Raw genomic sequence first — 25,759 nt, 5'->3', positions numbered from 1 at the left:
GTCCAGGGACGGAAATATTTAGCCATGTTGGATTTTACTGTGAATGATGCACAGTGAGATAGTTTTCAGTAAGATAAACAGGATGTGCTGCAAACGTGGGAAGGGAATGCCCTTATGAACCTTTTGTTTTGACCATTGATCAGTGAGTCAACCTTATCCACTATCTAGTGAACTGAATAAAAGTAGCATTTCAACCTCAGCTCCTCAGAATGCTTTCTGGGTATGTACCAGAAGAAATGATGACTTTGCCTGTAGTGCGTAACCGGTGTGTGAAAACCAGGAGGGCTGGACGTGCAACTACTTGTATCCAGGACTAAGTTGACTCCAAAGGTCAGTTGACTGACCTGTGTGGCTACAGGGAAATCAAAAGCTGTATCCCCTACATCCCCCAGTGTGACCAGTTACAACAAGAACTGGACCTTGATGGAAGACTCTGCATAAGTATGCCCTGGCCCTTAAGCGCTTTCTCAGGTCTTAAGAGCCTTAGAAGTGGCGAAGCAAACTTATCCCAGAAAGTCTGAAAAGTTGGGACTTAGAAAATGTTTGGTCTTCCAAGACCTCTGGAGCTACAGCTGGACATCACGGCAAAGATGTCGGATTTTGAAAGGATTTCATTTGATACAGCTTCACACTTGCCCCAATAGAAGATTTTGAGCTCTAAAAAAAAGAATAAATCCACAAGGTAGAAATCTTGAAAGGAAAAAGGCAAGAAATGTATCCTCCCAATGATAGGACTTTAGAGGGCGCAAATTTTGATTTTCCCCTCTAAAGCCAGCAGCTTTTGCAGGACCTCCTCCATCCTCTATGTGGCCGGCCTTGAGAGGACTTAGTCAAATGCAGCTTTCAACCTTGCTGATGGATTTCGACTTACATAAAAAAAAGACCACACCAGAAGATAAAACTTCGAAAAGGATGCCTAGTCTGGTGTATCTGACCTCCTGCTCCATTGTTGTCAGTCTGAAATTGCACCCAGGTCCCGGTCAACAGCAAACAGTGATTTCTAGTTGGCGTTTTACTTTTTATTGGAATTCTTTTGCCTTAAACATAAAAATAAAAAAATCTAATCTCCAGTTACCTTCAATGGATTTTAGTTGTTTCAGTGTCTTTTTCCAATTAAATTTTTCTAAATTTTTTTAAGACTGGCTGTAGGATTTGTAACGTGTTTGACATTTTGGCTGTTTAAGTGTTGCTTAATATGTAGAGCATTTCCGTTAGTTAAGCTTGTCTGCCCTGTGCCATCGATACTATGGGCAGAGCCCAGATTTCTATTGGTGGATCTATGCATTTGACCAAACATGATTTGGGGAATTACTCGGTAGGACTTGCATCCTCTCCAGCTAATAACCAGTTTTCTTGATTAAAGAACGGGTACCAATATATCTGCAGTCATCTATACTGTCAAGCCAAACCTACATGGGGCCATCTATGGCATCTCCTGCAGCTAGACTTCTTCCATATCAAACTAATCCTTGGGAGATGAATTTGATGATGGGTAATCTTCTCAGTGACTTAGATAAAAAGTGCAGATATCAACAAGGAGATTTTATTTTGGGAGGAAAAGGGCTTGGACTAGCTGAGACGTAGGCAATGTGTTTCAAGAGGAAGAATTAGAATTGGAGGATAATAATATATATATAAGTTTTAGAGAAGTGATGGAGTCTTGATGGTTCAGAAATTACACTGCATTGTATGCCGGAATATGCAGTTGCATGCTTCATTTGTGTACTGTGAATGGAGCAGTGCCACAAACACTCCACTCCCTTGCAAATCATGCAGAGCAGTCAGATAGCAAATCACATTTTAATATCCACCCTAAGTTTTAATAGTAGGGAGTCACAATGTGGTGACCCTTCTGATTTGCTAGAGATACTAATCATATAAGCAAATCACAACACATACTTCAACACATCACCCTTTATATCCTGGATCGCAATAGGATGTCTAGTATCAACAAGCAATGAACTGAGCAGATGTGTGAATAGCGCATACAACCTCCTGCTGAATGACTCAAGGCTTTATACGTGCCGCAACGACTTATCACTTACAGTCTCATACTCCTCCAGAGTAGCGAACCTCTCCTTCTGGATGCGGGTCATGTACAGGACATCAGTGTCAAGAAGAGCCTCTTCGATACTCTCAAACTCTTCCTGTAAAAGAGGACAGCTGGCATGTTCATGTGACTGGTCTTTCTTCTATGTGAAAAGAACCGCAACAATACCCCTTTGATCCTCCACCCTCTAAAGCTGCCAAGACAATATATCAGCATGCTGCTATGGGTCACAAAAGGTCTAAATTAATACATCAAACCTTGTGTGGTGTTTGAAGAACATAATACGCTGTTACATGTATACGAGATAGTATTGGCTATCCAAACCTCTCTTAAGGCAATTAATAACATGTGCATAAAAAGAGACCAATTATGGTTTAAACTTGAAACATTAGAATAGCATAGACAAGAGTTGCAGGTTATGAAGCACATTATTACACAAAAGGGAACTCTTCCTGTATCAATGTATAAAGAGGATGGTGGACCAAGTAATCGAGGCGGACCCTGTGGTTGAGAAAGGGGATGGCCCTTCACAGTCTCACAAAGCTTTGTAAATGTTGTAGAAGCCAACAGAGGAGGGGAATATGGGGGGGGCTTTACTAAGGAACAGAAGTTAGGGATGCTCATTACAACAGACAATATGTGGAGATACAAGAAATAAACATTAAAACAAGAGCCCTTTCTTCATGGAAAGACCAGCCGGAAGTGGAGGCGGAAATTAAAGGTTGACTTAAACAGCTTTTGGGATTCGCAACTTAAATTCTTTCAAGTCTATTAAGCCCAACATGGACCTTGTTGCTATTCTCTAGAGAAAGCTAGTGAATCTGCTTCTGTGCATTAGTATTCTGGTAATATAAACAGCATTACTACATCTTCTCAAGGGTACTTTGCACAGTCTTACCTGTTTAATTCCCCTAGAAGCTACAAAATGTATGATCTCCGATGGCATGCGCAGGTTCTTGGGGGTGACATAGCGCAGATTCACACGGTACTGCGTCAGCAGATATGCCAGGGAGTGCACTGTACGGCCATGCTTCAGGTCCCCGACCATAGTGATCTTTATGAAATAAAGAATAAAAAAAGATGCTTAAATACAACACACAAAAGAACAGAAGTGTGCTTTTTACACTTTGAGTTTTCTTTTGTATTCTCATGGAACTCAAAGGGAATTTTGAACTACAGGTCCACAGCTCCTGGAAATGAGCGAGGACATTGTGTCCTTTTGCGGGGCAGAACATACCTAAGGATTTTCAAAATAGAGGATTCTTTCGCTTAAAAAAAACAAAAAAACAAGAGGTCAACTTGTGGTATCTGGCGTCCTTAATCTACTTCGATTGCCTGAGTGCCAGGTGTGCTTTGTGGCTTCAACGGCATCCCCTGGAGCAACAGAGCAAAATGCTCATGCTGAGCAGTCTACCTCACTTCACAAATGTTTCTCAGTACAAGTACATATACAAAGCATTCCCAGACAGATTAAATACTGAATCAATATTGATAATTTAGGGATTTGTAAAATAAAAAAACTATTGATATAAAAGAAATGATTCAGCATAAGTGCACTGTCTCACCTTGGCTCAACACTAGCACATATGCTCAGACAGTGTCCTATATTTGGATGAGCAGAAGCCCAAGTTACCGCCTGAAGTCTTGCACAAGCAGCTATAAAGTAGATGGTTCCTTCCCTACACCTGTGGATTGGCAGTCTCTCTGCCAAAGTTCAAAATTACCCTCACATACAGGCAGGTCTTAATGAAAGGGCAGGCAACTACCCAACTCTCCTATAGAAATCAACGGCAATCATAATTAGTGTAGTGGAACTGGGCTTTTATTGCAGTTACCCCCTCCCTCACTTTTTGCCCCCTTTTTAGCTACTAGATACTGATTTTGGACTCAAACAGCGCACTGCGGTCTGCAAACCAGATCTCGAGGCCAGTGTTCCTTCACAAGACAAGGTAAAGTCTAATTGTGCTACAACTGGCTAAGGACTTTAGAACCCCTGTAAGCTCCTAGTAGATGGTACTCCAGGAACTAGGGCAGGGGTACTAAAGAGGGCACTCTCTCTTTGCTCACTTTTTCTGTTTGAGTGAGATTTTACCTGTAGTAACGTTTTTAATTGAAAATACACCTGGACCTCAGTGCTTAGTGTTAGTTTACACATCCTTGGGATTTAGAAGTATTATTGTGCATCAAATCCTTACTGTGGGTTCTTCTATGTAGGCGTCTCTATTCGCTAAGGCCCTATTGTGTTGTTACTTGGTTGAGTGGGGTGCGGCCTTACCTTGATTCCCCCTGATTCTCCTATTGATCGACTATTCTAAAGAGGGCCCCCTAACGGCTGCAGGGCATCTTATGTTTTCCTAAGGGACCCTCATCCAGATTCCACACAGACTGCCAGTGGAGGCTGCGTGACATGGTGCAAACCATGGGTGAAAACCAGATAGGACACTCCTGGTTGTCATGCCAAAGTCACTGTATCTATATATGTGAGTCACCCCTTCAGCAGATCTTCAGCCTATGGCAGGTTGCATTATATATTATGAGAAGACATATCTGCATGAGCAGATATGTGTAGGAGGGTGGATACCTGACTATGGTTGCCCCCAACTTTTTGCCTGGTGTTTTGCTGGTTTTCCGACTTAGTTGACCTGGGACCCTGCTATTCAGGGCCCCAGGCCCACTGCTCTCTCTGTAAAATGGATTCCATGTACCTTAGGTACATTTCCAATTGGTACTGGGCCACCTTATCAGACCCTGTAACTCAGGGCGTAGGTGTACCCAGGGCCTACCAGGAGCTGCAGCATGTATTATGCCACCCCTGGCTGGCCATCTAAATCTGACACAACTGGCTGCACGACAGCTGGGGCAAGGTGGTGTAATCACCCTTTGCTTTAGATATAGTATACCTATATCTAACCCTAAAATGGACACATGTATTCCTATCAGTCACGCCTATGGCAGGCCTTAACAATCCTGAAGGCAGAGTGCTTGGAATTATGTGAGATGGTGCTCTGGCAGCAGCTGAGCCCGTTTGCAGCTTGCGGAACCAAGTCCTAATAGCTGTTCCATGATAACGCATACCATATACTCTTAAGTGCATTATAATCCTCGCTGTTATATGCCAATTCTGGTATCGCTTTATCAAAACATGTCGAGTAAGGTGTCATACGAATTGGAATACTAACCCCTCGCCAATTCTGGCGACGGGGGTAGCATTCCACCCTTCTAGAGGGACACGACATGTATGTAACTGTAAACCCCGGTTAAAGTTAACTCAAGCCTCAGCATCACAAAATGGATGCTGCCACCACAGACACAAGTCTGACCTCCTGCTGCTGGGAGTCCTTCCAGCGAGGGAGGCTTGGACAAAGGGTTTCCTGTCAGGGGCGGTGCTAGCACCATCCCAGACAGGGTTTTGTGTATCCTGGGTAGGCAGGGCTTTAGAGGAAGGTGACTGCAATTGGCACCCCGGTGCTCACTATGCATAGGCCGGCTAGAACCAGTTCCAGGGGCACACCAGCCCCTGAGCTGGGGAAAGTCCGGCATGGGAGGGGGGTGTAACCACCCCCCTTCCTGGTCCCACCCATGGGCAGGACCTAGTCGCGTGCCAGCCCCTTTCCTTAGTATAAAGATAGGAGCGGGCCCCCTTCCAAATTAGATCTTTGAATCCTGAAACTACTTTCTACGAAAGGAACTCAAGACTTCTTCCTAAGATTTCTCCCTTGTGACTAAGGAGTAGTCCCCCTGCATCTGCGGGCACCACCTAAGAACACTGCAGTTTGCTGCACGTCCTTCCTCTGGAATCCGACCGACCAGCACGACGAGACCCGGCTTCCCTGGCACCTCTGACCTCTACCTACATCATCAGCCCAGCTGAGATCCGTGGGTGTGACGAGACCTCGAGGGACCGGCCATCTTCAGAACTGCACGACGCTTATCCAGCACTACCACCGAGGGATCCTCGAGTGAGTGCTTTGGGGTTCGAGAAGCCCTAACCCTGAGCAGCTCCAGCACCGAAGTCCAGCCCCCCAGCATCCACGAGATCTGCGTGGGGCCCTTCTGCTCTTTGCTGCTCACTGCGTTTGTCCGACTACTTGCCTGCTGGCTTGTGGCCCTCTTGACGACGCACCACGACGACAACACCGCTGGTCTGGTTGCTCCAGACTGGCCCTTGCTCCCCTCCAACAGAGGAGCACCCCGGACCCTCCTGGTCCACTCCAGACGCCATCTTGAGTCCACCGCGCGGGCTTGCATTTGCCAAGAGTTGTTGCCCCAATCCTGGGTCCAGCGACGTCGACAGCAGATACCTTCGTGGGACAGCTCGCACCTCCATCCTGGTCGCCGACGCCTCCTGGTCCGTGAGACTGCAGAGCCCAGCGTCGCCCACTCACCTGGTCGAGGTGACTCTGTCCGGTGCCATCCTGGTGCCCATCTAATCACTGGCTAGTTATTCAGAACTTGGTCCCCTCTGCTTACAGGTATCCTCCATCATCGATCCAGGCTTGGATCCCTCCGAATCTCTTCACTGGTCGCCTGCCAGCAACTTCTTCTTTCAGGCTCCATAGACTGCAACGAGGATTCCCGACATCTTTTCAGACCTATGCAGCCGCAGCCCCTGGGCTAGGTAACCTGAGCATTTCGGTGCTCCAGCATAGCTTAACTATCCAAAGGTCCAGATCCTTTTTCGTTTCAGCTCTACCTAGTCGGATTCGTCCGATAACACTAACTTTACGAAATCTAGCATCCATAGACTTTGTCCCGCATCCCGCGTGAGAGTGCACACTCTGCACCCGATCTCCCTAGGCCTCCTGCTAGTAATCTGAAGGTTCAGTAGCCCAGTCCTAGCGATCCTAAAGCCTATTAGAGTAGTACTTACCTGCTAGTAATTTCGCATTCCACTTTTAGAGTATATGGTTTTTCGTGCCCCTCTGGCATTTGTGTAAATTGTGCGACTGAGTATTTTCGTAAGAGCTTTGTATTGTGCTTAGCACCCTGTCCTCATAAAGAGTCCAGGGTTGTTGTGTTCTAAATAAATATCCTTTTATTTTCATAACAACTTGTGTGGTGTCCTTTCACTTGGTGTTCAAGGGGTATATGTGATGGTATAACAGCTGGCTTAACACGCCCTCTAGAGTTTAGCCTAAAGACTGCTCTTGTCCATGCTACTAGGAGAGCTGGTCTACGGTTGACTTACAACCAATCAATAAGGGTTGTTTGGACTGATACAAAGTGCTCACTAGAATAGTGAACATTATATATCAGGCCAACTTCTCACAATATGCCCCTGTGATGTCTAGTTCTATTACTAGATATTGCAAGTGAGCAGGAAAGTCACCCTATGATATATACTGGGCACAGGTCAAAACGAGCTTCCCAGCTCCATAATGGCTTCACTGAAACATATGGTGCCTGTATGAAACACCTTGTATTAATAAACACACATTGTTTTCAGTGATTGAGGTATTAATACATGCACCCAGAGGTTACCTTAGAGGTATCCCCAGAAACCCTCCAGTACTCTAGTGTGCTAGCTGCCTGGTTAAGTCCAGCCTGCTGCCACAGATGAGTGTCTGACCCCGAGGGGCAAGAGCCTTCGCTCTCAGGTGGTCAGGAACAATGCATGCTCTGAAGAGAGACGTTATCACCACCTCCAGGAAAGCTGGTATAATTAGTATTCCAAGGCAGGGGACTTCAAAGAGCCCACAGTCTTTTGGTATGCACGTCTGGCTTCTCTCACACAAGTGGATGCCAAGTCCCTTGCCCTGGGCAATCTGGTATCAGGACAGGCAGGAAACTTTGCTTGTCAGGAGGTGTTTTGCACTGCCATGCTGGGCATACTTCTAGGATGACCAAGTCTGACGTAAACACCACGTGGTGGAATTAAGCATTCTAGGACCGGATGACCCCAGGGGAAGTAGTCCATTGTCTACTCCCCTTCACTCTTCTTAACACACCTAAATTGAGTATTTAGGGGATCCCCTGATAGCAGATGTTCAGATTTTGACAGAGCAAGTGTAGGAATAGACAAAGATTGCTTTCGCAAGAACCGAGGAGCAACGATTGACTTGGCGCCAACCCTGCCATACTGACTTCTGCCCCCAACAATTGAAGAAGCAGACTCATCCTGCTGCTGTGTAGTCTCCAATAAACCTGGAGGACTCTCAGTGCTTTGCCAATTGCCTGAAGAAACTCCCATGGAGTAGAGGAGCTACTCTCTTGCAGCTGCAGGCACCAAAGACGCAAGGTGGGGTACACGGAGTTGCAGCTCCCCGGGAAGAGGACCATGTGGTCCTGCTTGTCAGATCTGTCTCTTCACAAAGTGAGAAGACACCAGGACCAACCAGAGCTGCACAGGAACAATACCCACGCACCAAACCTTGCAGAAGCTAAGGCTTGATGTGTCTAGTCCGGACACCAACGCAGATAACCAACCTGCACGTCGAGGGACTTCAGGGATAGTGAGACCCACATTGTGAGTGGCCCGGCTGTCCTGTTTGCCCCTCTTCTGCAAAACAAAGACAAAGATGCAAGTCTGTGACCACCGCCACCCAACACTTCAAAGGACCTATGAAACCGCTCCCGGGCCAGAGTCCAAGTGAGGTGACTGTGCCAATGGGGTCCCCAGACCCACAAGAGTTTCTGCATGCCCCCTCCAACCATGAGTGACTCCTGCACCGCAATTCGAAGTCAAGGACACCACGCACCAGAGCCCCACAGCCCGTGGAGAAGTCGACTGACAGTCCCTATGTGTCCGAGCATCTCAAGGTTGAGCCCCTCTGTAGGTTCACTCGGAATGGTCCCTCAGTCCCAGCTTGCAGTCTCTTTGTGGCTGGATGCACAAGTTACTACTTGTGTAACAATATATCTGTAAGAGACATTAGTTAGTGATAGATTCCTTACCTTAGAATATCCCCAGGCGTCATACTGGATACGGAAAATTTTGCGTAGCAATACCCCTGCGCGCCGGCAGGCGTCGTCCGCGGGTCCGCGTCCGCATCGTTAGCGCCGGAATGACGTCGGAGTACTTAGACGCCGCCCATGCGTGCTGACAATCAGTTCTTCTTTTTTCCGCGCCAGCTAGCGCAGATCCGGAGAAGCTCTACCCCTTAGTCTTTTTTGACTAAACTTTTTGATCATTTCTTTGCTCGAGTCTTCGACTCCTACGGTGCCGGTAAGGATGCCCGGGTTTAAACCCTGTTCCAGGTGCGACCGACTGATGTCGGTTACCAACCCCCATCGCCGGTGCCTCAAGTGTTTAGGCCTCGACCACGATGACCGCACCTGCTCTGACTGCCGGGCCCGGACGTCTAAGGCTAGGCGAGAGCTGTCTCGCAAGCGATTGGAGCTCCGGCAGTCAGCCCCGCGCCGCTCCAGGTCCCACGGGAAGTCGAGGGACAGGTCGCGGGGTCGGAGCCCTCGCAGCTCCGGGAGTGGCCATCGGTCGTCGGGATCCAAGTCCTCAGGTAAGAGGCATAAAAGGTTGGAGAGACATCGTTCCTCCGACACACCCAGACGCTCGCATGATGCGGCCGGGGGTTCAGGTGACACCACTCCGCCGGAGTCGCTGTCGTCGCCGTCTGCCCCACACCTTCGGGTCCCTGGGCAAGACGCAACGCCTGAGGAGGTCGAGCGGTACCTCATGGCCAAGGGGTCCCTCCTTCCTCAGCTGGGTCCCGTGGCGCCTTCGGGCCCAACAGCCCCGGCTGGAGGGCCTAGCGGGTCGGGCACTTTGACGCGTAACACTCTGCACCGGACGCGCCAGAGTTTCCAGACGTAACTCGTTGGTGTTGCCTTATACCTTGCCCCATGCTCACCTTACATCCTGAAGAACAGTCCTGTAAGTTGTTGCCAAGTGCCTGAATGAGATGCATGTTTTTCCTCCATGACATTACAGATGCAGGAAATACAGTCTGATGCTGTCACACTTATCGAGGGAATTCCTAGGGGGAAAACCTTCCCTCTGAGCTTGTAGTGGAGATGCAGTCTGCATGGCAGCCTTCTGTGTGGTATTTTTGTTGGGTGGAGGAGATCCGGGAACCACCACTGACAAGGCCATTCCGGTGCTACTAGTACAGTTTGTTGACTGGCAGGATCAGGGGAATGGGAGGAAACTAATTAAATGTCCTGGACCAGTTTATCAAAAGGGAATTTCCCTTTGTTCCTGGTCGGAAGAACGTGGATGCGAGTCTGGGCATTTTTTGTTTTCGTCAGGTAGATTTGCGGATACCCCCACTCTCGACAGATATCTTGCACGTCGTTGTCATTCAGAATCCAGTCATGCGGTTAGGCTAAACTGCAGCTGAGAGTCAGCTCGAGTGTTCTGCACTTCTGGCAGGTGAATCGCTGAGATTGTTAACTTTCTGGCTATTAGGCAGTTCCAGATGGCATGCGCCTCAAGAGATAGTGGGCGAGAGCAAGTGTTCCCTTGTGTGTTGTCGGTGTGAACCAGAACAGAGCTAGTTTGAATGGATCGATAGAAGGACTTACGTGCGATATGGACCACCAGCAGCTCCAGCATGTTGATGTGGTATTGTTGCTCCTTGTCCAACCACAGTCCCTGCGCATCTGTAGAGTCCATGTGAGCACCCCATTCCTGAGGGATGCATCTGTGATAAGGGTTTGCGTAGGAGAATCCTGGTGAAAGGGGGGCACCTACCAGTAAATTTTGACAGTGGGACAACCATTGTGGCTATTGTCTCACAGCCTGTGAGAGGGTCAGCTTGTCGTCCCAAAGATCAGAGAATGGATTCCACGGGTTCTCCAGATTCTGCTTCAAACGTTTCATTTGCAGTCTGGCATTGGGGACACTGAAAATGCATAAGACCATATTTCCCAGGAGAGATGCTATCTGTCTGGCAGCTGGGTGCGGAGTAGGCTGTTACACTTCTGAGTGATTGAGGGTAGTCTCTCAGCCGAAGGACACTTGCTGCCTTTGTGTCAAGGGTTGCACCCAGATGAACAAGTTACTTACCTTCGATAACAATATATCTGTAAGAAACATAGGTTAGTTATAGATTTCTTACCTTAGAATTACCCCCAGGCGTAAGACTGGATCCAGAAAGTTGTCAGCAGAAACACTGCCCGTCGGAAGGCGGCGTTGGTCGTCTCCACGTTCGTCATTCGCGTCCTGGTCGCCGAGATGACGCTGCAGTAGCTACATAGACGCCGCCGCCATTGTGCACTGACTTCAGTTCTTAACACAACCTTTCACGCCAGAAGCGCAGAGCCATGCAAGACACTGACCACTGGTGCACAAAACTAGGGCCCTGAAAGGAAGTCCTTCACCCTAAAAGTCAGTTCGCAGGACGAGGAGGATGGGTGGGGCGGTAAGGAATCTATAACTAACCTATGTTTCTTACAGATATATCGTTGCCGAAGGTAAGTACCAAGTTCATCTGAAAGAAACATTGGGTCTAAAACTAAAATCACACCAGAAGGTCCAGGTGAGCAGAACGGTCAAAGAAGCAGTCTCTCCGGACTTGGCAGTCCAGGAAGTAGTGTTTGGTGAACGTGTGCAGCCATGCCCACATAGCTGCTTGACAGATGCCATTAAGGGGACTCCCCATCCCAAAGCAGTGGTGGCTGCCGTAGTCTGATGGAATGGGCGCGCAGTCCCACTGGCGGCTCCTTCCTTGCCAAAGAATAGCAAGCTTTGATGCACAAAACAAACCACCTGGACATGGTCCATTTGTGCACCCGACCTTTCTTGGCGCCCATGTAACCAACAAAAAGCTTGTCGTCCACCCAAAATTGTTTGGTGTGATCAAGGATTGCGTTTCCTATAACCGACTGATGTCAGTGACGGATCGGCACCGCGTGTGCCTATTCTGCCTGGAGCGTGACTACTGCCCCAAGTCGTGCTCCAACTGCCAGACCATGAATCCAAAGTCTTTGCGGGAGCATTCCCGAAAGGTTATCGAGGCACAGCAGTCGGCTCCACGCCGCTCGAGGTCCCGGACGCGTAGGAGGTCGAGGGACCATTCGCGGAGCCACCATCATTCCTCATCCAAGTCTTCGCACTCTGGGTCAAGTAAGTTGAAGCACAAAAAGAAGTCGAAGAAGCATGGTCGCTTTTCGACTTCTCCTCGTCAGTAGGCCGACGCGACGTGGGTGGTGCTCCTCCCGCGGGTCTGCATGCAGAGCCTGAAGGGTCGACTCCGGTTTTCCCTCCCTTTCCGGAACCTGGAGCGACCCCAGCCTTGAAGCCAGGCACACCTGATGTGCACCAGGAGTCGAAGACTCAAAAATGTCGACAAAAGTCGCCAAAAAGTGACTGGTGGTACCGTTCTCTCCGGATCTGCGCTGCTAGGCGCGGAAAAAATGAAAGAACTGACCTCAGCGTGCGAGGGCAGCGTCCATGTAGCTACCGCGACATCATCCTGGCGACCATGATGCCAAAAACGAATTAGGAGTCGACCGATGCCACCTTCTGACACGCAGGGGTACTGCAGATGAAAAACTTTCCGGATCTAGTCTGACGCCTGGGGGTTATTCTAAGGTAAGGAATCTATAACTGACTGTTTCTTTCAGATTGGTCTATACCTGCCTACGGGCTCTTGTGGTTGGAGCACTGTTTCTAGGTAACCTTTGGTTGATTACACCGCGGCAGGTGGGCTCCATCACAGAGCTGCATACCTATTCTGATTAGTCTGGAGAAATTCTATAAAAATCAGAGTGCACTGTATTAATTTGGTTCCATACACAGGGATGTGTACCATGTCGACTTCACTTTTCTTTGCACCAAGAGACGCTAGCTGCAGTGGCAGTGTGCATGTGCTTGGCGAGGGGTACCTCAAGGTGGCACAATTCGTGCTGCAGCCCTTAGGAACCCTCTTTAGTCAAGGTCCTTGGTACCAGCCATACCTTTTACTAGGGAATTGTGTGAACTAAAGTACTGCCAATTATGGAAGAAATTGTAAAGTTTAAGGAAGGAACACCGATACAGGGGACCTAGTTAGCAGAACCAAGTAAACTTTAAGGCAAGTTGCATCAGATATCAGGCAAAAATATGGGGGTAACCATGTCAAAAAGTTCACTTTCCAACAGAAGGCACAAAAGAGGAAGAGGTTTTCTTGCTCAGCTACCTCATAACCACTTGGGGGTAACACCTCAGGGAAAGAATGGAGCAAGAAGTCAGTAAGGACCATCCATAAACTTCAAAGGGGCCCTGCCTAGTACTCTATAAACCACAGAGTTTGATCCATTTCAATGGTGATCAGGAATGCTTTGGAGGAACCTTCTAAATTACTGGCATGCTTCTTGCAATTACTGTCTTGCGTACTACCCAAATACAGGCGATCCTAAATGGGTTCCTGAACTGCAACAGACAAGCACAGCACATATACCAACGCTCATCCAAGTACACACAGACAGAATAAACATACATGTGAAAACATGAAAAAGAGTCCCTCAAGGATGGAGCGAACATCCCAGATGTAGGACGTGTAGTAAGCCAGGGACAAAGCCAAGCCAGAGATTTCTCTTCAGTCACTGCTGAGTCATAAATAAAGGTGCAGCGGGAACGCATCAGGGCAACTTGTACCTCTAGAACATGGACAAAACCGGATACTGGGCTGAGAATTGTCAACAGGCCAAGAGCACAACTGACAGGTGCAGAATACACAAGGCCAGAAATCAATGAGGACAATAGCACTGGTAGCAACGTTCAGTGTAACGATAATACGGAAAAACAAAAAGAATTCGATGCAGTTCTCAGAACAGCAGTTATCCAAAACATACTAGAAATGAAACACTGTGAGAAACAACCTTAAGACAAAGGAACCCTCTATAATGTCACCCTACTTCATTATTAAGCTTACTTGATTATGAAACTACTCACAGTCATTCCATTGACAGTTCCCAGTTCTTCTCGGATGGTAAAGACATCCAACAAAGCTTGTGTGGGGTGTTCTCCCACCCCATCTCCAGCATTAATGATAGGTTTGCGACAGAGCTTTGAAGCAAGCTGAAAAATAGGAAACACATAGTAAAACTAAGATAAGCTGTTATCAATTTAACACAAAGTGCAATGATGCTACGTTCACAAGTCGAAGTCGCACTACAAGACATGAGCAGGCTAACATTTACTATAGACCAGGACATTTCTGTAAAGTTACTTCGAATGAGGGCTCATTAAGTATCACCCGCCATTTTTAGGTCTCATCTAAGACAGTGCATGCATGATCTGTGGCAAGACATTTTTGTTAGCATTAGATCCTGCCCATTGTTAGCATTTGTTGGCCTCTCGGTCACTCATTTACATAATTCTTATTTGAGGAATTGTGTTGTCTTTACTTTCCTGTGCTATTTGTTCTTTGCTTGGCCTATGGATGCCATACTGTCTCCTTACTCCTCTTTGTTTGGTATTACTCTTCTTTTTAATTAAGCACTCTACAAAAGTATGAGTTTTTCAGCAGTCTCCCTCGTGTTCTTCTTTGCTCCTCCCCTCCCCCAGTGTTGCACTGTTTCATGTCCTTCCCTACCCCCATATTTCGTTGTTGCTGTCTCAACTTGTGCCTCTCCAACTTGGATTGCTGACTAATAAAAACCCTAAACACACCTGTGCCATTTTGTAGGCGCACAGGCATGCAACATCCTGAAAGGTTTTTTTCAAGGTGTGGAGATCTCTTCTTGTGAAAGATCACTGATGTTGAAGGCTAGACAGTGCCCGTTTGTGGTGACAAAGCTCAAGCCCTGTCCCAACTCTGGAAATGACATTCACAAAAAGTGCCAGTACCTCCACTGCCCCTGGCTGAGGATGGCGCAGCACCATCACATCGGCATAACAACTCATGGTCTGCACAGAGTCCACCAAAGTCTCTCCTTTTTGTGCAGATGATGTAGATTCGGAGAAGCTGATCACTGATCCTCCAAGGCGATACATGGCCGAACAGAATGAGCTGCATGTTCTGGTGCTAGCCTCATAAAACATGGAGGCCATCACCTTACCCTGTAAGAAAAGAGGACAGACCACGAAAACTAGTGTGAGAAGGTTCCAAAACATTAGCCAATCAATGTGGAAAGAGTAATATGCATCCTTTCAAAGTGACAAGAATATGAAAAAGTACAGAAAAGTACCTACTGAATGTAGATTCTCTATGCATATACATATTCCTGCAGTCTTATATTTGCTTCGTTGTTATGTGAAAGGTGTTTTTTGCAATCATTACACTTGAAATTTAAAGGCATATATACCTCCTCTTCCCAGCTAGTTAATCCAGCCTTTAGAGATGTCCTGCCCGCTGCCAGCAGCTGGCAGAGCACTACTGTTGCCCTGCTTCAGTGTGAGGTATTTTTAGGTTGGGTCATAAGGGAACAATGTATTGGGCTTCAACAACAAGAAAAAAAGCAGGAGACACATCACTATCCTTCTGTCTCCACTTCATGACCTTCTGCACAACACTGCTGCCATTGTGTGATATGCATTACAAGACTGCAATAGTTGCATTCTTGCAAATAGATGATTCGCAACAAATAGAATCATGCATCAAAATCTGTCCCATGTTCGAACAGGTAAGCATGCATTGTGTCTGGATATGCGTATGCTGCTTAAAAAACAGGACCCCCAGGAGTTCATGGCACTCACCTTCAGAATGTCCAGACTCCTCTCCTTCTGCACCATCATTCGCAAGGTGTGCGCCACATTGAAGAGATGAGACATCTGAGGAGGCACAAAATTACAGACCAACGTCATCACATATGCACTTGAGACTCCTAAGCTATCTCCTAATTTGCTGCAAGCGACCTTGAACTTGGCCTGCCTCCCCAAAAAAATAAGGAATAGGCTACTTACCAGTATGCATCTGTTCTTGGCATGTAGGGCTGCTGACATTCATATCTGTGCATAGATCGCCGCCTAGTGTTGGGTCCGGATGATTGCACATTGTTGTCCTGGAAGAGTCTTCACGAGATAGGTGGCTCCTTCCCTGGACTACAGTGCGCATGGTCATCTTCTCCATGCTCAGATTGTTTTTTGCCATTGTGGCAGAGATGGAGTGTAATACAGTAAGAGTTGACCATGCCTGAGAATTATGTTGAGTGCTACAGCTGCGACAGGCACCGGGGAGGAGGGTGGGCGATATGAATGTCAGCAGCCCTACATGCAAAGAACAGATGCATACTGGTAAGTAGCATATTCCGTTCGAGGCATGTGGGCTGCTGAATTCATATCTGTGCATAGAATAAATAGCAGTTACCTCCCTATCGGCGGTTGCCCGTGCCAGCTGCAGCAGTCTGAAAGAGAGTTCTGAGAACAGCCTGTCGTACAGCAGCTTGCTGCTTGGAGTGTACATCTACGCAGTAGTGTTTGGTAAATGTATGTATGGTGGTCCATGTGGCTGCTCTACATATATCCTCTAGAGGAATGTTACCCAGGAAAGCCATGGATGCCCCTAGCTTGCGTGTGGAATGCGCTCTTGGGGGAACTGTTAAAGTGCGTTTTGCTTTTTGATAACAGATTTGAATGCATTTAACTATCCACCTGGCTATACCTGATTTGGAAATAGGGTTGCCTTTATGTTGTGGAGAGAAGGCAACAAACAGTTGTTTAGTCTTTCGAAAGTCTTTTGTCCTGTCGATGTAATACAGGAGAGCCCTTTTGACATCTAAGGTGTGCAGTGCTCTGTCTGCCACTGAGTCAGGGTTTGGAAAGAAAACTGGCAGTTCTATGTTTTGATTAATGTGGAACTGCGAGATTATCTTGGGCGTGAACTTGGGGTTGGTGCGCAGCACCACCCTATTAGCATGAATTTGTAGGTAGGGCTCTTGAATTGTGAGGGCTTGAAGCTCGCTGACTCTTCGCAGCGATGTAATGGCTATTAGAAAGGCCACTTTCCAAGTTAGAAACTGTATCTCACAAGAATGGAGAGGCTCAATTGGGGGCCCCACGAGCCTGGTGAGAACGATATTTAGATTCCAGACAGGCGAAGGAGGGTGTCTGGGAGGGATCACCCTTTTAAGGCCCTCCAAAAAGGCTTTGATGGCAGGCACTCTAAAAAGTGAAAGGTGCTGCCTGTTCTGAAGATAAGCGGCTATAGCAGCCAAATGTATCCTGATGGAACTATACGCTAGGTTGCATTGGTACAGATGCAGTAGGCAACATATGATGTTTTGCGTGGATGCATCTAGCGGATTAATGTCATGGTTGGAACAGTAAATGACAAATCGTTTCCATTTGGCTGCATAGCACGCCCTGGATGTAGGCCGCCTTGCCTCCTTGATGTTCATACACTCAGGGGGCAAGTTGAGGTAGCCAAACTATGACCTCAGGAGCCAAATCGCTAGGCTCAACTGTTGAGGATCTGGGTGCTGAATGTCTCCATGGCTGTGAGTGAGGAGGCTGGGAGTGAGGCGCAGCCGTTGGTGAGGCACCACTGAAAGTTCCAGGAACGTGGTATACCAAGCCTGCCGTGCCCACGTTGGAGCAACCAGGATGAGCTTCATGGAGTGCTGCCGCAGTTTGCGTGCCACCAGCGGTATGAGTGGGGCTGGGGGAAAAGCGTACGCAAATCTGCCTGACCAGTTCATCCATATCGCATTGCCCTGAGACTGCGGGTGTGGGAACCTGGCGGCAAAGCTTCGGCATTTTGCGTTCTCTTTTGTTGCGAAGAGGTCGATCTCTGGATGACCCCACTCCTGGAAGTATGGCTGCAGTACCGAGGGGTGGATTTCCCACTCGTGCATCTGATGACTGTGCCTGCCGAGCAGATCCGCTATCTGGTTGTCTACTCCTGGGAGATGCTCCGCCATGAGGAAGATGTTCCTCTGACTGGCCCACTTCCACATGCTCTGGGCCAGGTGAGATAGCTGCGGGGAGTGTGTGCCTCCCTGTTTCTGGATGTAATACATGGCAGTCATGTTGTCCGTCCGGATCAACACGACCTTGTTGCACAGGTGCAACTTGAACGCTTTCAGTGCCATAAAGATTGCCATGAGCTCTAGCAGGTTGATATGCATTTTCTGCTGTTGTGTTGTACATAGTCCCTTCACCGTGTAATGGAGGACATGCGCTCCCCAACCCTGGAGAGATGCGTCAGTGGTTAGCACTATCTGTGGGACAGGCTCTTGGAACGGTCGTCCCCAGCAAAGGTTTTGTGGGTTCCACCAATGCAGAGAGTTGTAAGCACGACCGGTCACCAACACTAGGTCTTTTAGATGCCCATGAGCCTGGTTCCACTGTCGCGCTAAGCATTCTTGAAGGGGTCGCATGTGCAGTCTCGCATGCGGGACTATGAATATACAGGATGCCATCATACCGATCAGTTGCATGAACACCTGCGCTGGGAGTGATTGTTGAGGTCTGAACCTCCGAATGAGCAGCTGCATGCTGTTGACCCTGGCAGAGTTCGGCTGCGCTGTTGCCGTCAGAGTGTTCAATGTTGCCCCTAGGTACTGTTGCACATGGGCTGGCTGCAGGTGTGACTTTGTGTAGTTGAGTGAGAACCCCAGACTGTGAAGGAGGTGAATCGTGCGCGACATGTGGCTGGCAAACTGCTGGGCTGACTTGGCCTGAACGAGCCAGTCGTCCAGGTAGGGATAGACGTGAACATGTCTGCCAAGGTGCGCAGCCACAGTCGCTAAGCACTTGGTGAACACTCTGGGGGCAGTGGTGACCCCGAAAGGCAGAACCTTGAATTGGTAATGCTGATTGTTGACGGTGAACCTGAGATATTTTTTGTGACTTGGGTGAATGGGAATGTGGAAATATGCATCCTTGAGGTCCAGGGTCGCTAGAAAGTCGCCCTGACTGAGCAACGGCAGGACCTGCTGTAAGGTTAACATATGAAAGTGTTCTGAAAGGATGTATTGGTTGAGGGGTCTGAGGTCTAGAATGGGCCGCAGGGATCCGTCCTTTTTGGGATCAAAAAGTACAGAGAGTACACCCCTGTACCTCGTTCTTCCGCAGGCACGAGCTCTATTGCCCCTTTTTGCAGCATGGAGAGTACTTCTTGCTGCAATAAGTGCATGTGCTCTGCGGACATAGGAGGTGCCTTGGGGGTATTGGGGGGGGGGGGTGGTGGAGGTTAGTTCCAGACAATAGCCGTATCGGATAAGTTGTCTCACCCACCTGTCCGTGGTAATGCCTTCCCAGACTGGCAGGAACTGCTGGAGTCTTCCCCCGACAGGTGTTAGATGGTCGGGGGCAGTGACAAGGCGTCACTGTTTGTTGGGAGCGGAGGATCTGGCGTGGTTATTGCCACGTCCTCTGCCTTTGGCGCTGTTCCCACGGTATCCACCCCTGGTATTCTTTGTGTAGGTGGATTGCGTGCTCCCTTTGGTGTACTGGGCCTGCTGTAAAACCTGTCCTCTAGAGGCTCCCCTATTACCGGAGCAACGAAAGGAACTGCCCCGAAACTGCTGAGATTGTAGAGCCCCCATGGATTTGGCTGTCTCAGTGTCCTTTTTTATTTTTTCGAGTGTTGTGTCTACCTCGGGACCAAAAAGGAAGTCCGGGTTAACCGGCTGGTTGAGCAGAGTTGCTTGAATCTCGGGCTTGAAACCAGAGATGCGGAGCCATGCGTGACGTCTTAGCATCACACTAGTGTTTATGGCCCTAGCTGCCGTGTCTGCTGCATCCAGTGCGCATTTGATGGACGCATTAGAAATCAACTTCCCTTCTTGTCTCATCATCTCTGCTCCCTCCTTGTACATATCAGGCAGGTGTTGCAACAACTGTTCTAGTGTGTCGTAGTGCGCCCTGTCGTATCTAGCCAACAGGGCCTGTGTATTGGAAATCCTCCAAATATTAGCAGCCTGCGCTGCCACTCGCTTTCCCGATGCCTGCAGAATCTTTGATTCCTTGTCCGGAGGTGGAGCGTCACCACTAGTTTGTGAGTTCGCTCTCTTGCGGGCATTGGCCACCACAAGGGAGTCCAGGGGAGCTGGCCTTTGATGTAGGTGGGGTCCACTGGAGCAGGCCTATATTTTTTCTCAATCCACGGGTTGATAACCCTAGCTTTCGTGGGTTCTTTGAAAATGTCCGCAGCATGTTTGAGGACCCCTTTAAGCATAGGCAAAGTCTTAGTGGAACGTTCAGAGATGGAGAAAGTGTCAAACAAGAAATCTTCGTCCACAGGTTCGTCCTGCATTTCCACGTCATGGTTGAGTGCTGCCCTTTCTATCAAAGCGTTAAACGTCGCCGTGTCCTCAGTTGGCGATGTTTTGACGTTGTAGGACTGGGCGTCTGGTGCAGCATGTGGATCATCGGGGTCTACAGTTTGATCTACAGCCTCAGACCACTGTTGTGGTTCATCCTGATAAGTGTCAGCGTGATAAGCAAAGGCCGCTTGACTATAGTCTTCACCCATGTCCTCCTCGCTTTGTGCTGGAGAATATGCCATTTGCTGCGAATAGTCCTGAACGTGCTCGAATAGAACTGGTGAGGTGGCAGAGTCCTCCTTCCGTTTAAGGGGAATTTTGTAATCCTCCAAGGGATGTTCAGGCGCGATCTACCGCTTGTGGATGGTTAGCCTGCCTGATTCCGAGTCGATAAAGAGTTTCGACTGGTTGTCGTACGAGGGCTCGTGGAACACAACCCCGTCGGGGGCGGGCTTCGAAGGTGCCGACGACGTCTTGGAAGGTGTGGCGCCTTTGTGGTGTTCGAGATGCTTCGCTCGAGCTGTTGGCGGAAGACCGAACTTAATCGGAGGGTGTCTGACGGTTTTGGAGCTTGATGTAGTGGTCGATTCGAGCTGCTTCTGCGCCTGAGGAGGACGCTTGCCTGATGGCGTTGACTCGAGCTCCCGGCGTGGAGCATTTCCAGCCTTAGGCGTCGACGAGACCTGCTGCTTCGGGTCGGCTTTGGCCTTCGGCTCGAGGTGCTGGCTGAGCAGTGGCTTGAGCCCCGAAATCTTCGGCTCGACGGCCTTCTTCGTCTGGAGGCCTTTGGCCTTGTCGCCATGTTTGTGCGTCGACGTCGTCGAGGTGACGTGTTTGCTGGTTGAGCTCTGCTTCGACGCTCCAGTTGAGGCGACCGCCACTTTCGACGCCGAAGGGTCGTCGATAGTCTTTGATTGGACTGGCGTCGACATCGAACCGACCACCATTTTAAGTAGTTTTGGTTTCGATTCCGTTGGTTTCGGTTTCGATTTAGAGGAATCTACCGATGGCTCCTTGGATGTATTCTTAGCCTGGCTTGGACGCGTGGCTATAGAACGTGCAGGAAGATCTTGGCTAAGGCCTCTTGGCGATGCCTCGACCTGAGCCGTAGGGAGCGTAATGTCAGTTATAGGCCCCGCTACTGCGGTTGGGCCTGGCTCATCACTGGAGTCGTCATCGACGGCTCCGATGGCCCCTTCGTCGTCCCCTACCTCGACGATGTCTTCTTCGTGGACGTAGTCTTCAGCATGCTCGTCCACCTCGAAGTTGGAGTCATGCTCCGACACTGGTTCCGATTGCACTTCAGGAACCTCTTCTTCTTCTTCTTCTTCATCTTCGACACCTGCCTTGAAGATGTTGACCGGTTCGGGCACCGACTGTTGCGCCGACTGCCTCGCTGCGCGTCGAAGTTTAAGCGTCTTCATGGAGCGGAACTTCGAGCAGGCCATACAGCTGGCCTCGTCGTGCTCGGGGGACAAACATTTATGTGGGGGTATTTCGAATTGCAGACGGAGCATCGTTTAAACGGGCTCCGATCCATCGTCGTCGTAGTCTGGGCCTGTGGTGTCGAAGCGAGAAACCGCTTCAAACGTCCGGTTCAAAGAACTGGAAAGGATCAGGCACCGAACGAGACAATACCGACGCTGTGAAGGCCTTTTGGCCTTAGGAAAGAGTCAATACAAAGTTTCTGAACTAGAGTCGAGAAAGTACATCCGAACCCAATGGCGGAAGAAAACAATCTGAGGATGGAGAAGATGCCCATGCGCACTGTAGTCCAGGGGAGGAGCCACCTATCTCTTGATACTTCGAAGACTCTTCCAGGATAACAATGTGCAATCATCCGGACCCAACACTAGGCGGCGATCTACGCACAGATATGAATTCAGCAGCCCACATGCCTCGAACACATCTTACCTAAACTCTAAATATCATGGGCTAGGAACATGTGTTATGAACTTCAATGCTCTCACAATACTGTCTATTATGTCTGTCAACTCACAGAATAACCGAGCGACACACAACAGCCCAGCCACAGCACCATCTCCCATAAGGGAGTGGCATGGGCCACCTCGAAGCATGACCACCATGCTGTGAGGTTGCAAAGCAGCAGACTAATCCTTTGAGGTATATAACGTGTACCACTGAGTTGAATAATAACCATTATTTTAAATCACTCTGTGTTGTGTTTAAGGCGCTTAATGGACTGGGCCCTTTACTATTACAGAGTAAATTTGACTGGTATGTTCCCCCCGCTGTCTTCGTTCCTCTTCAGCTTTTCAGGTGAAAATTCCCCCGTCCAGAAGAGTCCGGTTGGGATGTCAGGCTTTCAGTGTCGCGGCTGCCAGACTCTGGAATAAGCTGCCCCTGGAGCTGCGACAGATGAATGACCTCTTACCTTTCCATAAACAAATAAAAACCTGGCTCTTTCCTACAAGTTAACGTTTTTTCCGTTTAGCTTCCAGTGTCTTTTCTTTACCTCCCTCTTTAAGCGCCAGGATGCCTGCTTGGGTTACAGTGCGCTTTATAAGTTCTGCTTACAATTACAATGCATAGCTTGTTAGGGCTGTGTATCCAGCTGCTTCTCTGAATTTAGCAACTCTAAACGAGCACAGGGATTGAATCACTGGTTAATTTAGGGATGGGACTTAACAGTTTCATGGCTGGACACTCTTGTATGTTTCCTTGGCAGCCCAGTCCTTCTCTCCATATTGACCCAGGAATTCCTACGAGTCCTCTAGAGATCTGTGCTAGCAGAGCTGGAATTAAGTGTGAAGGCGACACTAATAATGTACTTCTCACTTTGAAGGAAACTATCGGCTCTGCGCAGGTTCTATGAATCAAACAATGACTCTCTACTCAGGTTTGTGTACTCTTTCAATCCTTGGGTCTTTAACCTTCATGATGTTTGAGACATGAATAAGGGTTGAATTTGGGAAGGGTTCATATGTTAAAGCCCGGACGTAGTCTTTTCCTTTCTACCTACCCGAAACTAGATGAATCTGTGAGTGGAAGCACACCAGAGCACCTTTGCTGAAACTATAGTTCCACTGCTAGTGAAACCCACCAATACCCTTTTCCCTTTGAGAAGGACATCTCTTTAGGTGTCTTTCTCCAGTTGAGCCAACTAACATTTCACCTGAGCCACACGGGTCTAAGGAGAGGCAGCATGGCCTAGATAGGAAGTGATCACACCAGGGTCATGCCCCACCCAACATTGACGAGGCGCCAGAATTCCAAAAGTCGCAGAGCATGCACCTGGCTAAGCATGGCTATGAGGGGAAGACAAGTACTGGTCTCCCCAGCCAGTACTTCATTCTGGAAGCTGTGGTAAAATCAAGTACTTACCTGCCTGCATCAACCCTGGTCAGGAAGAAGTAACCTGCCTCACAGACCATTCAAGTCATGCTGCTGGAAGGACTTCCTTGGGGCACACTGAAGGACAAACTGCGCCAGAGGCACGAAGATATGCCTGCCAGCTGCCTTGGAGCACAACAACATCTGGAGCCACTAGAGGATCAATTGCCTTCAGTCACTGAGGAGTGTTAGCCTGAACCACCACTTTCCCTGGGAGTGCCTGCACCTACCTCTCCTGCCAACTTTGTAACTCCTAAGAAATGTTAACTTTTTTTTTTTTTTACTTTGGCCCTTGGTTGGGAGCCTGTGTTGTCAGCCGAGGAAGGCTACCCAGATTCCAGAACTTTTGGCGTCCCAGTGCCCTTATGGTTCAGGAAATTTGTGGCAGACATGTTCCTGACCACATTCCAAGACCTGAAACTGAAAGTCAGTCCGTTCATACCAAAACCAACAGAAGCACAAGTTACTTACCTTCGGTAACGCTATATCGGTAAGAAACATTAGTTAGTGATAGAATCCTTACAGTAGAATTACCCCCAGGCGTCAGGCTGGATCCGGAAAGTTTTCGGCAGCAGTACCGCTACGCGTCGGAAGGGGGCGTCGGTCTGCTCTGCGCCCGTCGTCGGTGTTGTGGTCGCCGGGATGACGTCAGTTCTGTACACGATTTTCTGCACCAGGAACGCAGAGCCATGCAAGAAACTGACCACTGGTGTTATGAAATCAGGGCTCTGATAGGGATGACCGTATCCCTAGAAATCAGTTTGCAGAAATGGGGAGGATGGATGGGGCGGTAAGGAATCTATCACTAATGTTTCTTACAGATATATCGTTATCAAAGGTAAGTAACTTGTGCATCTGAAAGAAACACGTACATTCCTTACCGTAGAATAGATTCCCCAGCAATACCAACCTCGGTGCTGGGTCTGCGAACCAAGATCACACCAGAAAGTTCCGGAGAACAGAACGGCCAAAGAAGATGTCTCTCCGGACTTGGCTGTCCAGGCAATAAATAGTGATTGGTAAACGTGTGCAGCGAGGCCCACGTAGCTGTCTGACAGATGTCAAGCAAGGGAAATCCCAAAGCAGTAGTGGCGGCTGTCGCCCTAGTAGAATTGGCGCATAGCCCCACTGGAGGCTCCTTTCTAGCCAAAGAGTAGCATGCATTGATGCACAGAAAGACCCACCATGAAATAGCCCGCTTGTGTACGGCCTGACCTTTCTTGGCGCCTACGTAGCCAACAAAGAGCTGTCTATTTCCCCGGACGGCCGCCGGCGCCCGCCCCTCCAGCGCCGGAGCACTCTGTGTGTAGTCTTGTCCTGGCAGCCTTCCCGCTCTCTCTCCGATGCCCGTCCTCCGGAGCTCAGACGCTCTCACCGCACCCCCGCCGTCCAGTCCGTGCCTCGGATTTCCGCAGCCCGTAACTTCACTTCTGAGGCAGCAGGCGAGTCCAGGGGTAAGCGCCCACCAATATTCCCCCTCGGGGTGCAACGCTTCAATTATGGGGGTATTTCCAGTGATTATGAGGGCTATTACGGGTTCAGGGTCGGGGAGCTGAAGGAAACCAAGTCTGGTCAGCCCGCCTTCTTGGCCACGCCCCCTCGAAAGTTTGGACTCTTAGGTATTGATTGGTATGAAACTGCAGTACTAAAGTTTGAAAGTTTTGAATTCTGGCTGCACTGGGAGAGGCTAGAGCTGTGTGGGTGGTTATCATTGCTTCCAGATATGGTTGCAGTTGTGAGGGTTGAAGATGGGATTGATTGTAAATCTCAATTGATGGAGAAGGTTTATGTTCTGTTATATACATGTATTACGCGCACAGCTACTCGTGAGTGTCCCGGCGCGAGACCAGGCAGGGTAAAGCAATGGGCTTCAGGTGAATAAATGAGTTATGGTAGCTTGAGTGATCTGTAGACACCTTTGCTGAGTGTTGGCTTGGAGGAGTACGGAAAGACATGACGTTGTGGTCTTCTCAAACGAGCTGCCACTACTGCCAGACATTTTGTAAATACTCTGGATGCAGTAGTTACTACAAATAGGAGTACTTTTGGACTGATAGTGATTTCCTGCTATCACAAATCTGAGTTATTTGAGATGTGCTTGGTGTACATGATTATGGAAGTATGCGTCCTTTAAGTATAGTGTGGACATAAAGTTGCTTTGCTGTAGATGTGGAAGCACTTGTTGAAGCAAGTCACTGCTTGTTAGAAGACTGAGGTGCAGGTTGGTGTATCTCTACCTCTTTCCTTAAAATGGTTTCTTCTATA

General features: G+C 48.7%; 1 protein-coding gene across 4 annotated transcripts in view; it reads right to left on the bottom strand.

Moving 5' to 3' along the window:
- CAD (carbamoyl-phosphate synthetase 2, aspartate transcarbamylase, and dihydroorotase) overlaps positions 1-25,759 on the bottom strand; it is a 359,331-nt gene that overhangs the window by 42,040 nt on the left and 291,532 nt on the right. For all 4 annotated transcript variants that reach the window (XM_086928147.1, XM_086928144.1, XM_086928145.1 and 1 more), the window contains 5 exons: positions 15,630-15,704; positions 14,781-14,993; positions 13,884-14,009; positions 2,949-3,104; positions 2,046-2,147 (listed from right to left, as the gene is read on the bottom strand). In XM_086928147.1, the coding sequence (XP_086784273.1) occupies positions 2,046-2,147; positions 2,949-3,104; positions 13,884-14,009; positions 14,781-14,993; positions 15,630-15,704 (672 nt within the window). The remainder of the gene's footprint in view (positions 1-2,045; positions 2,148-2,948; positions 3,105-13,883; positions 14,010-14,780; positions 14,994-15,629; positions 15,705-25,759) is intronic.

Source organism: Lissotriton vulgaris, chromosome 6 (assembly GCF_964263255.1).
Source record: "Lissotriton vulgaris chromosome 6, aLisVul1.2, whole genome shotgun sequence".
NCBI lineage: Eukaryota > Metazoa > Chordata > Amphibia > Caudata > Salamandridae > Lissotriton > Lissotriton vulgaris.
Note: the sequence above shows the minus strand (reverse complement) of the source record. Positions and strands in the feature narration are given on the sequence as shown.